Source organism: Lathamus discolor, chromosome 5, assembly GCF_037157495.1.
Source record: "Lathamus discolor isolate bLatDis1 chromosome 5, bLatDis1.hap1, whole genome shotgun sequence".
In the NCBI taxonomy this organism is placed as follows: Eukaryota; Metazoa; Chordata; class Aves; order Psittaciformes; family Psittacidae; genus Lathamus; species Lathamus discolor.
In genome coordinates, this window is record NC_088888.1 from 112833991 (window position 1) to 112846824 (window position 12834).

The 12834-nt window shown below is 47.5% G+C and overlaps 1 protein-coding gene across 1 annotated transcript; it reads right to left on the reverse strand.

Moving 5' to 3' along the window:
• Positions 1-1852: 1852 nt before the first annotated feature.
• On the reverse strand, positions 1853-12788 carry EIF4A3 (eukaryotic translation initiation factor 4A3). Its single transcript, XM_065682132.1, has 12 exons — positions 12519-12788; positions 12265-12337; positions 10693-10759; positions 9628-9690; positions 9180-9312; positions 8063-8143; positions 4985-5126; positions 3721-3859; positions 3141-3256; positions 2505-2612; positions 2289-2416; positions 1853-2052 (listed from the first exon to the last, which is right to left on the reverse strand). Exons 1-12 carry the CDS (start codon positions 12688-12690, stop codon positions 2036-2038), a joined length of 1239 nt encoding a protein of 412 aa, XP_065538204.1. The 5' UTR covers positions 12691-12788; the 3' UTR covers positions 1853-2035.
• Between the last annotated feature and the right edge of the window lie 46 nt (positions 12789-12834).

A 12834-nucleotide genomic window follows, 5' to 3' on the forward strand; every position in this document is an offset into this window, starting at 1 on the left:
ACTCTGTATTGATGTAGGGACTCCAGACAGCAGACAGAAAAATCCACTTCTTGGGATCCTGCTACAATGAAATTATCATTAAAACTCTATGAAATGTTTATTGAAACCGGGTCTAGTCCTGCATGTGGCGACTAGAGGGACAAGGAGGTCCAGCATACCGGAGGGTCTGGGGTTCAACTGAGACCCGTTTGTGTGTGCCTCCCCCTATGGGAGGCAAGTAGGAACAAAAGAGGCTCCAAAGGACAGTTACAGGATAGACTTGTATCTGAGGGCTCGGTACTGAGGGCAGCCGCAGCGGGTGTGTGCAAGGGTGGGCTTGAACCAGCAACTGGAGTGGGGCTGTCTTTGCACATGTTGTGTGTGTGCCTGCTGGGAGTGCTGTGGCTCAGCCTTGCTGCTGGTTGCACAGCGGGGCATGAAGCTGCAGCAGCCTCACCTCTATTGGGCAGCCCCTTATGATTAGTATTAGGAAAGTAAATTTGGTATTTCTCAACTTCTGCCTGTGTACTGTTCAGAACATCAGGCTTGCACACAGATAGGTAAGGGAAGAGAGGAACTTCACTAGTGGAATACACAGGGGATGAAAGAGATAAAACACTTGCTTTCCCTACCCAAAGCTACTCTGCTACTGACTTGGGAAAGGAGCTCTGAGAGCTGCTCCAGTTCTGTGCAGACTGGTGGTGTATTAAGGCCTTGCTTAGCCCATCCTCTCTGAGCAAGCAAAAAACAGAAAAGGCAGAGTAAACCAAGGTAACTTGCCCCTCACCAGCAGTACAGTCACGCAGCTCCTGCCTCAGAAACACAGCAAAGCCAGGTAGGAAAGCTACATGGGAGAGACTACAACTGGCAGTGTTCAGGTTTGGGCTCCCCGTTATGAGACAGAGGTGCTGCGGTGTCCAGAGAAGGGCAACAAAGCTGGTGCAGGGCCTGGCACACACATGTGATGAGGAACGGCTGAGGGAACTGGGGGTGTTTAGTCTGGGGAACAGAAGGCTCAAGGGGAACCTTACTGCTCTACAACTGCCTAAAAGGAAGATAGAATGAGGAGGTGGCTGGTCTCTTCTCCCAAGTGACAAGAGAGGATTAGAGGAAATGGCCTCAAGCTGCAAAAGGGGAGGTTTACGCTGGATATTAAGAACAACTTCTTCACTGAAAGGGTGCTCAGGCATCGGAACAGGCTGCCCAGGGCAGTGGTGGAATCAACGTCCCTGGAAGTGTTCAAAAACTGTGTAGATAAGGCCCTCAGTGACATGGGTTAGTGGTAGACTTGGCAGTGCTGGGGTAACGGTTGAACTTAATGGTCCTAAATGTCTTTTCCAACCTAGCTGATTATGTACTGCTGTAAGGAGACAGACGACTAAAAAGATGAGCCAGAAATGGGTGGAGAAGCTGACACCATAAAAGCTACTTGCCCTTTCTGTTACTTCAGGAAATGGCTTTTAGAATGTATTTATTTCTCCAGCTGTCCTCAAGTGAAAGGCACTCACCCTCACAGTGCCTGCACATCTTGAGAGGGGAATAGCTGGAGCAATGAGTGCTGTGATTTCTGGTGCCAGAAGGGCATAAACAACAGGAAAGTACTGTCTTAGCCTGTAACTCAGTTTTCTTAGAGCAGGCTAGGGGCAGGCCACAGATTTTTCCTGTAGATGGCCAATCCTTAAAAGTCAAGTTAAGGAAACTGAAAAGTACATCAGGTAGCATGGCACAGCGATAATGAAAGGGTGGAGAACCTCTATTTTATGAACCTAGATGTACTGAGTGTTCAGTGTTTTTTCCACTGTGCAAGCCAAGTACGACAGTACCTCAGAACTCCTGCCTGTTGCTATCTTGGGTTAAAGCAATTAAGCAGAGGTTATGGTAAAACTTCCTTTTTTTTATTGAAAAACATGGGTGGGAGTAAGGAAATTATTTACACAAGTTCCTAAGTGCAGCTCAACTCAAGAACGTATGACCAGCAATATAATAGAGGGATGTGGGTCCAAACCAGGATTATGGAGGCTACCAAACAGTAAAACTCCCTGGTAAATGTGGATCTTCAGATAAGATCAGCAACTGAAATGAGAGAAAATGGGAGAATGTAAGTAAACCAGGTGTGCCACAAGCGTCAGCCCAGCAGTCCAGGGCACCTACTGCTGCTCCCAAGTTCTTCCCCAGGGGAAGCAAAGACTATTCAGGCTTGGGAATGAGGTAAGAAGCAAAACAAAGCATCTGGCCTTTCTCTTTCAGGTGCAGCACCCTGATTCCCAGCTGGAGGAGGGCAGCACTCCCTGGGGCTGGCCCGCACTCACCGTTCATGGGCATCTCGTCGATCTGGGTGGAGTAGTACTGCTCGATGTCCCGCAGGATGCGGATGTCATCGTTCTTCACAAAGTTGATGGCAACACCTTTTCGGCCGTATCTGCCCGACCGGCCAATTCTGTGGAGGCAGCAGAAGGAAAGAGAGAATGGAGCCACCTTGGGGAAGGGTAATGCAGCCATGCTCCCCCAGTGAAGGCTGAGCTTACCTGTGTATGTAGAGTTCTCTGTTGTTGGGTAGGTCGTAGTTAATGATGAGGGACACCTGAGGCACATCCAGGCCTCTAGCCCAAACATCTGTTGAAATAAGGACTCGGCTGCAAAGAGAAGGGCCAGTTAGAGCTGTTCCACTGCCTGATGTGGTGTGACAGCTGAGAAGCTGCAGTGCCCAGCACAGGGTACCCTCTGCTCTTCTGCGCTCCTCCCCGCCTGCAGCACACTGGCACCATCCATGCTTTTGCTGCAAGGAAAGCTATCCCATGCAGCATCACCAAACTTCAGTGAAGACAGATAGTACTGAGACAGCTTTGATCTTTCAGGAAGAGTATGACGCTCCCAAGAGTTTAAAATACAGAGGATGGAGCCCGAATATTTTTCTCTTATTTTAAATGGAGCAACACCCAACCTCTTCAGTGAAATAAACCAGACTAATTCTGTGCCTAGAAGTATGAGCATCCCTCTTTGGAAAGTGGCAGCCTCTCAACCCTGTGACACTGCAGGGGGATAGTCCTAATATGAGCTTAACAAGGCCTTTGGAGAGGACAGGTATTATGGCTTTCTGAGGCCTGTTCCCTTCAGACACTACAAGAAAACCTGCTGTAAGGAACATTGTTTAGGGTATTTACCTTGCGCCAGATCTGAACTCTTTCATGATGGACTCTCTCTCCTTCTGTGGCATGTCTCCATGCATGGATGAAACTGTGAAGTTGGCTTCTCTCATCTTCTCTGTGAGCCAGTCTACCTGTGCATACAGCCAAGCAGCCTGGGTTAGCTCTTTGCTCAGGACAGCCATATGCGCTAGCTGTGCTTGGAGAGTATATGTGACCAAGGACTGAGACACTTTAACAAACATGGTAAACAAACCTTACAGAACATTGGCAATGTAATACAGGGCTCCACAAAAGAAAGGAATTAAGGGCATTTATGCAGCAAGTGTGGGCTTGTTTCTGAGATTATAAATAATTACAAGAATGAGCCCATTCTTACCTAATTAGTTCTACTTCTCTAAAAACACAGTTCCTGTCAGCTGTATCAGGTCTGCTTCTAACCAGTTATTTAAACTGGGCACATCCCAAAGACAAATATTTAATATCTAATCTTACTAACCTATTCTCTAATGGGAAAATGACTCGAACTCTTAACTGGGTTTGTCCCAGTCTCGTCCCAGTCTCCTCCCAGCCCCGCTCAGAAAGTATCGTGCTGTACCTTTCTCTTGGTGTTACAGAAGATGACAGCCTGGGTGATTGTGAGCGTGTCATAGAGATCGCACAAGGTGTCAAACTTCCATTCTTCCCTCTCCACAGCCACAAAAAACTGCTTGATTCCTTCAAGGGTCAACTCGTCACTGCAGGGCAGTAAGAACAGAAGAGAAGGCTCAGGGGAGACCTTGTAAGAGTCTTCCAATACCTAAAAGGGCCTACAGGAAATCTGGAGAGGAGCTTTTCACAAGGGAGTGTAGTGACTGGACAAAGGGGGAATGGCTTTAAACTGACAGAGAGAAGATTCAGATTAGGCATCAGGAAGAAGTTGTTCCCTGTGAGGGTGCTGAGGCGGTGGCACAGGTTGCCCAAAGAGGCTGTGGCTGCCCCATCCCTGGCAGTGTTCGAGGCCAGGTTGGACAGGGCTTGGAGCAACCTGGTTTAGTGGAAGGTGTCCCTGCCACAGGACCTGGATAAGCTTTAAGGTCCTTTCCAACCCTAACCACTGCGGTTCTATGAACAGCTGTACCACACCACAAGTAGGTGAATACATACAGTGTAGTTCGAAGTGCTTCAGTGGAGGTCATACCTCTGCCCTGTGTGCTGTTGGTTGCTGGGTCTGCACACAGGTCCAAGTTGTTCTAGAAAGTTCCTGGAGAAGTCTGCTCTAATAAGGGCCTCAAACAGGACCCATGCAACACAGACTAGAACTGGGGCACCCTCTCTGCTCTAGACAGACAGCTACAAAGGGAAACATTTCCGTTTTCACAATTTTTACATTCAAGCTTCTTAATAAAAGAGACTGAAAAAAGGTAAATAGGGCAATTAGAGATCAGGCAAGAGCGAGACTCCTCCTCTCAGGCTGCCTATACTTATTCCTCTTGACTCCTGCTACGTTCCACTGCATCAGGAACTGTGACACCACCAGACATAAACTACACCTCCAGGGGCATTCAGGATCAGTCAGCTAAAGGGTTTTCTGGCTTGCTATGTAAAAATAGCAAATTAATGGAAGAGGCCTATGGAAATCCTCTGGAAGAGCAGAGGAACTGGGCAGGTATGACAGATGGATTTCCAGGACAAGAGACCACTATATATGGAGAGGATGAGGAGGTGGGAGCAGCAAACAGAACCAGACAAGGATAACATCAAAGAGCAAGTTGGCCTCTGCTGGAAAACAGGACATGAGGATGTCTGCAAACCCCTAGGCAGCCCTGGACCAGACCAAGTCAAAGAGCTCCTGTTCTTTCCAAGGAAACTCACTCACTCACCGTTTCACCAGGATACGGATGGGGTCTGTCATGAATTTGTTGGTCATCTCCAGAATTTCATGAGGCAAAGTGGCGCTGATCAAAACCACCTGTGTAGCTGGAGGCAAGTACCTGTACACATCATAGATCTGCTCCTTAAAACCTGAAAAGCAAATCCAGTACCACAGAACGGTTAGCACTTCGTTCTTCCAAATATCGTGCTCCTTCACAATTTGATCTGGAATCCAATACTGGGCCTACTCTATGAGATAAAAATTAATGAGTGAATCAGTAGCTCAAAGCCAGTGAGTGTCACATATTGCTCATCCCTCCTTCATTTTCTGCAAACCACTACAATGTGGCTGTGGTACACAATAAAGTATGAAAGGCAGTACATAATAATGGGGGACATTACTGTGAGGATCTGTTACAGACTGCCTGATCAGGAGGACTCTATCGATAAAGCGCTCTACAGCCTCAAGCTCACAGGCCGTTGTCCTCATGGGGGACTTCAAGCACCCTGATACCTGTTGGAGGGATGGTATGGCCCAGCACAAGCAACCAGGAGGTTCCTCGATTGTGTGGAAGACAATTTTCTTTTGCAAGTAATAGAGAAGCCGACAAGGAGAGGTGCCATGCTTGACCTCGTGCTCACCAACAGGGAAGGGCTGGTTGAAATGTGATGCTCTAGGGCAGCCTTGGATGCAGTGATCATGACATGGTAGCATTTGAGATCCTCAGGAGAGTGAGAAGAGCGTGCAGCAAGCTCACTGCCCTGGACTTCATAAGAGCAGACTTTGGCCTCTTCAGGAACCTGCTTAGTAAGGTTCCATGGGATATAGCCCTAGAGGGCAGGGGGGTTCAAGGCTGCTGGTTGATATTTAAGGATCACCTGCTCCAAGCTCAAGAGTGCTGCATCCCACCTAGAAGGAAGTGCAGCAGGAGGGCCAGGAGACCTCCTTGGATGGATAAGGAGCTGCTGAGGAAAATTCAAAGGAAAAAAGAGGCTTATAAAAAGTGGAAGCAAGGACAGGTGGCCTGGGTAGAGTACAGGGATGTTGTCTGGGAAGCTAGGGACCAGGTCAGTTAGGCTAAGGCCCAGTTAGAATTAAACTTGGCCAGGGATGTTAAGGATAACAGGAAGGGATTCTACAGGTACGTATCAAACAAAAAACAGACTAGGGACAATGTAGGCCCCCTGAGGAAGCTCTCGGGAGAACTGGCTACACAGGATTTGGGGAAGGCTGAGGTTCTGAATGACTTCTTTGCCTCGGTCTTCGCTGGCAAAGGCTCTGACTGCACCACCCGGGTCTTAGAAGGTAGACGCAGGGACTGTGAGAATGAAGACCTTGGGCCCACTGTAGGAGAGGATCTGATTCAAGACCATCTTAAGAACCTGAACATGCACAAGTCCATGGGACCTGATGGAATTCATCCGCGGGTCCTGAAGGAGCTGGCAAATGAAGTTGCTAAGCCACTGGCCATCGTATTTGAAAAATCATGGCAGTCAGGTGAAGTTCCCGACGACTGGAAAAAGCGAAATGTAACCCCCATTTTTTCAAGAAGGGGAAAATGGAAGACCCGGGGAATTACAGACCAGTCAGTCTCACCTCTGTGCCTGGCAAAATCTCGGAGCACATTCTCCTGGAAGGCATGCTAAGGCACACGAAAAACAACAAGGTGCTTGGTGACAGCCAGCATGGCTTCACTAAGGGGAAATCCTGCCTGACCAATTTGGTGGCCTTCTATGATGGGGCTACAGAGCTGATGGACAGGGGTAGAGCTGCTGATGTCATCTACCTGGACTTGTGCAAAGTGTTCGACACTGTCCCACACGACATCCTTCTCTCTAAATTGGAGAGATATCAATTTGATGGATGGACCACTCGGTGGATAAAGAACTGGCTGGCTGGCTGCATGCAAAGAGTTGTGGTCAATGGCTCAGTGTTTGGCTGGAGACCGGTAACGAGTGGTGTCCCTCAGGGATCGGTGTTGGGACCGGTCTTGTTCAGCATCTTTGTTGGTGACATGGACATCAGCAAGTCTGTCGACGACACCAAGCTGTGTGGTCCGGTTGATACGCTGGAGGGAAGGGATGCCATCCAGAGGGACCTTGACATGCTTGTGAGGTGGGCTGATGCCAACCTTATGAAGTTTAACCATGACAAGTGCAAGGTCCTACACCAGGGTTGGAGCAATCCCAGGCACAGCTACAGGTTGGGCACAGAAGAGATTCAGAGCGGCCCTGCAGAGAAGGACTTGGGGGTGTTGGTTGATGAGAAAATGAACATGAGCCGGCTTCAGTGTGCACTCCCACTCCAGAAAGCCAACCAGATCCCGGGCTGTGTCAAAAGAAGCGTGACCAGCAGGTCAAGGGAGGTGATCCTGCCCCTTTACTCTGCTCTCGTGAGATCTCACTTGGAGTATTGTGTGCAGTTCTGGTGTCCTCAACATAAAAAGGACATGGAGCTGCTGGAACAAGTCCAGAGGAGGGCCACGAGGATGATCAGGGGACTGGAGCACCTCCCGTATGAAGATGGGTTGAGAAAGCTGGGGCTGTTCAGCCTGGAGAAGAGAAGGCTGCGTAGAGACCTGCAGTCTTCCAGTATGTGAAGGGGGCCTATAAGGATGCTAGGGAGAGACTCTGTTAGGGACTTTAGTGATAGGACAATGCGTTAAACAGGGGGAGTTTAGATTGGATATAAGGAAGAAGTTCTTTACTGTAATGGTGGTGAGGCACTGGAATGGGCTGCCCAGGAAAGATGTGAATGCTCCATCCCTGGTGGTGTTCAAGGGCAGGTTGGATAGAGCCTTGGGTGAGATGGTTTAGTGTGAGGTGTCCCTGCCCATGGCAGGGGCGTTGCAAGTAGATGATCTTATGGTCCTTTCCAACCCTAACTATTCTATGATAATCTATAACTACTGAAAAGGACTCAACTAAATTGGACACGGCATATGAAGTAGCTTAACCTGTTATAGCCTATAATTAAAACATTAAACCAGTTTGCTTTTTTTTTAGAAGCAGGATTGCCTGCTGGAACATCCTGGAATCTCAAAGATGTGAGGACAAAAGAAGTAAAAGGGAGACAGATATTTTACCTTTATTGAGCATTTCATCTGCTTCATCCAAAACCAGCATTTTGATGGCACGAGTTCTTAAACTTCGACGACGAATCATATCTGTAAGATTGCGCTTGGTAAGATGGAAAAGCTCTGAAATGAAGTAAGCCTATGCCGCTCCCAGCTCCTGACAGGTCATGCTGGTGGAGGAGGGACAGGCCCTTCCCTTGCTGCCAACAGGGACAGCTGTCTGGTGATAGAATGCACATCCAAGAACCACACTGTGCCCATAGCATCCTTCAACCTCGGGGTATGTCTGTGAAGCCCAGCTAAGGGAGCACTGACTGCAGGGAAGCCCCAGCTGTCCAAGCTGTGGGTTGCCACTTGCTAAGTGCATAGGACAGGTGACCTGGTCTCCCACAATGTGAGAAATGCAAAATGCTACATGAATTTTTCCTCAGCGGACTGGGCCAACCCACATCCTGTGTGGAAGAGCAGAGTTTTGTGTAATCCCTTAACACTGCAGTAGAAAGTATTTATTTGTAGCAGTTCTATAGATGTGAATTATTTATTTTTCGCTTGTGGCGACTGGCTCTGTGTTCTCCCAGTGACAGGAGCTTGTGTAAGGGAAAGTGTTGACTCTCAGAGATCCAGAAGATGGGAGCTTGAAGGCTAACACTATCCCTGTGGTAACTGCCACCAACAGTAAACATAGAAAACTTCATGCAATGAAACCAGAAGTACCAGCTACAACTGCACCCAACTTAACAAAGAGAGGGTGATGGTCAGTACACAGAAAATGGGGACCTGACTTTGATATTCAAGTAGACCCAGCTCCTTTCTCCCACAAGATTCTGAAGTATATCCTGGGATTGTAGTATTTTCTCCTTAAAAAATACTTTGTTCCCATGCCACCATATGAAGAAACAGGTCAACAATGAAAAGTAGCAGAGGAAACCCACATACTAACCCCACTGATTTCTCTCAAGTCTTTTCCAAATATTACTATAGTAAGTCGCTACCTTGTTATACTTCACATTAACATCAATTGTGTCACATTAATGTAATTTTCATGTTCTTTCAAATCTAAGCTCAAAAAATTTGGAGGCAATTCCTGTGGCTCAACTCAGGTCTGAAGCCTCCCACATGTCCTTACCAAACACACGGCCTGGAGTGCCAGCAACAACATGCTGCCCATAATCCAGCTTTCGGATATCTTCACCCACATTGGTCCCTCCAATGCAGGCGTGACACTGGACATTCATGTAGTCTCCCAAAGCAAGAAGACCCTGTGTTGATACAAAGGAATGGCTTAAATAACTGATCTCCCATGAAGTTTGTATTTGTGAAGGGATGCAGGTCTGCCAGACAGTGTTTTTTTATAAGAGATGTAAGCACAAGCAGTTAGGATTTTTTACATCTGTTACCCAAACCTCCTCAAAAGCAGGTTTCCAAAGTATGGAAACTCAGTTCCCCGGGGGCTCACAACTGCTCTAAAAGTGCTGTCCTTAAAAAGCAGTAGCTTTGAGCTCTGCTGGGGAACACCTGAGGATCAACCTCAAGCCTTGCAAGTGCTTTACAGATGGTGATTTAAATGCTCCTACCTTCTGAATCTGTACAGCCAGCTCCCGAGTTGGTGCCAAGATCAGTGCCTGGGTTTCACGAACCTGTTTAGAACAAGTGATCACAGAACAGTTAATCACAGGGCAGATATCTAAGTGCAAGACAGAGTATGGATCCACAGTGCTCTAAAATGTGACATCTGAATGATTAACTAGAATTTTGTGGTAAAAGCTAGTGTTTGCAAGGGTAAGTACTCCTAAAAAGCTGCTCCCAAAGAGAGCACTTACACAGTAATAGCCTCTTAGTGAAGTTACTTTTGACAAGACTTATGCAGTTCTTTGAGACCTATTTTTCATTCCAACCTAATTTCTGAAAACAATTATACAAGTGTGTATTATTGCAAAAGGAGAGATAGATACAAATTTACATCACTTTAATTTTGTATGTTCAGATAAAACCGTTGCATTGCACACAGTGTCATGCTTGAAAAATATTATAAGCACTTCACAGTAAGTAAGCAAAAAGATCAACTTTTAAATTAGAACATGCAACATCTATTTTATATCCCAGGCACTAAGGGGTGAATAACAATCCAAGCCTTATTTAAGAGGGCCGACAGAAAATCATCGTTTTATTCAACAGCATGTACACATTCGTAATAAAAAAGCAATTGCATGGCCATGACACTCCCAACTATAACAAAAGCAAGCATTTGTCAGTCAAAAAGCCAGGTTTAATGCTGTGCAAAGTGTGCCAACTGTTCAGACAGGTTGCTGATGCTGTTAGTATCATTTGAGGACAATTCTGCCTGCTGGGAGACTAATTTAGCCCTCTAATATGTAAAAGAGATCAGCTGTTATAGCTGACTTTGTAACTACAAGACTTTATCAGAACATATTTTGCACTATTAAACAGGGTGGGTTTAACAGTGAAATTGTTCAGAATCTGGTGAAATTTTCAGTTAGAAGTTTGTCTGAGGTTCACTGCCCATAACTAAAAAATTTCAATGCGAAATTTCATTTATACACTTTAAAAATTAAGCCTTTTCTGAAGCAGACTCTACCAATTTAGTTAAAAGTAACTTTTACCACGTATTTTGAGATTACCTGTATATCCAGGCATTGCAGAACAGAGATGGAGAATGTTGCTGTCTTCCCTGTTCCTGACTGTGACCTGAGAAACAGATGCTTGGTGAACACTCTGGAAGTCTGAACAATTCAGACAATTACAATATATTCCACCCCTCTGCTCTTTGCCACTTGTTCATTGCGAAGAAGTCTGTATTGCCAACACTCTATCTGACAAAGGTATCACAGAATCAAAGAATGGTTTGGGTTGGAAAGGACCTTAAAGCTCATTTGGTTCCAACTCCCTGCTATGGGCAGGGATACCTTCCACTAGACCAGGTTGCTCCAAGCCCCATCCAAAGTTCCAGGAATGGGGCATCCACAGCTTCCTGGGCAATCTTTTCCAGTGCCTCATGACCTTCACAATAAAGAATTTAATCCTAGCATCTCATATAAGTCTCCCCTCTGTCAGTCTAAAGCTATTCCCTCTCGTCATGTCAGTACATGTCCTTGTCAAAAGCCCCTCTGCAGATTTCTTGTCAGCCTCTTTAGGCACTGGGAACTGCTCTAAGGTCTCCATGGAGCCTTCTCCTGGCTTAACAAGCCCAGCTCTCTCAGCCTTTCTCCATAGCAGAGGTTATGGTCACAGTGTGATGTGCAGACAAGCAGCTTTGACAACTGCAGTATCAGAGACAGAGGACTGTATTGCAGGGTCCTCAGCTTTTGTGTCTCTATTCCTTATCAGACCAGCACTTAAAATTCCTACAATTTATCATTCTTTATTTTAAGGTAAATGGTCAATAAGCCAATACAATTTGGAAGGTTAACAATTCCCTCTAGTGACCTAGAAAAACTTCTTTTTCAGTGGGATGCATATCCTTCCTTATCTCTAGAGACATAATAGGTTTTCCTTCGTTTACTTTTTTTCTTTTAGACTGCAGTTGTTTCTATTCCTCCCTGGCTTTGCTGGAAAACACTCCCAAGAGTTTCAGAGCCCTACTGTTTGAAAACACACAGTTCTTAACTGAACCTTTATTACCTAAACATAACAAACATTAACAACTCTTTGGATCACCATCTTATGTGCATGTTAGCCACTTTCATCCTGTCTCCTTGTGATGTGAGTTCCCTAACCCTGCCATGCATCAGCATGAGACCATGACCAGTATCTGAATGGGGCCTTCAAGTATGCCAGAGAGGGACTCTGTATCAGAGATAGTAGCGACAGGATAAGGAGTAACAGATTCAAACTTAAGTAAGTGAAACTGAGATTAGATATAAGAAAGAAGACCTTCACTATAGAAGTGGTGAAGCCCTGGCACAGGCTGCCCAGAGAAGTGGTAAATGCCTCATCCCTGACACTGTTCAAGGCCAGGCTGCGCAGGGCTTGAAGCAACCTGGTCTAGTGGAAGATGTCCCTGTCTGTCGCAGGGGGTTGGAACAGGATGAGCTTTATGGTCCCTTCCAACCCAAACCAGTCTGTGATACTATGAGTAACAGACCTTTCTTCTAGCTTAAAGGCAGCGATTGCGAGAGCCCCCCTCCCACCCCGAGCTCGCAGCTTCCTCACGGCACACGCTCCCCCACCTCCCCGCCGGCAGCCCCACTTACTGGGCGATCACGTCTCTCCCCTTGATGATCTGTTTGATGGCTCTCTGCTGGATGGCTGAGGGCTTCTCAAAACCTGCGGAAAAGCCATTACCATCAGCGGGGCAGCCCGGAACCGAGGGATCGGCGGCCTCACCGCGCAGACGCGTGCCCCGACATCCGGGTGCCGGCCCGGAAGACAGGCCTCACCGCCCCCCGACCACATGCCCTCCTTCCCCCTTCCCTCCGCCCCTGGCCGCCGCCGCCCAGCCACACACCGTAGGCGTAGATGCCCCGCAGCAGGTCCTCCCGCAGGCCCATGGTATCGAAGGTGGGTGTCACGTCCACCTCCTCGCTCGTCTCGAACTCCACCTTCGTCATGTCCTCCTCCTTCATCAGCCGCTTCCGCGCCGAGCCGGCCGTGCCGCCGGACCCCGCTGACCCCGACATGGCTGAAAGCTGCCCTCTCCCGCCTCACGCACAACCGATGGCGCCTCCGCCGCCCAACACCGAGAGGCCACTAGGCATGCGCGGAGGGTCTGTGGCTGGGCGGGGTGTGAGTTGTGCACATGCGCAAAGGCGGGTGGGCGGGAA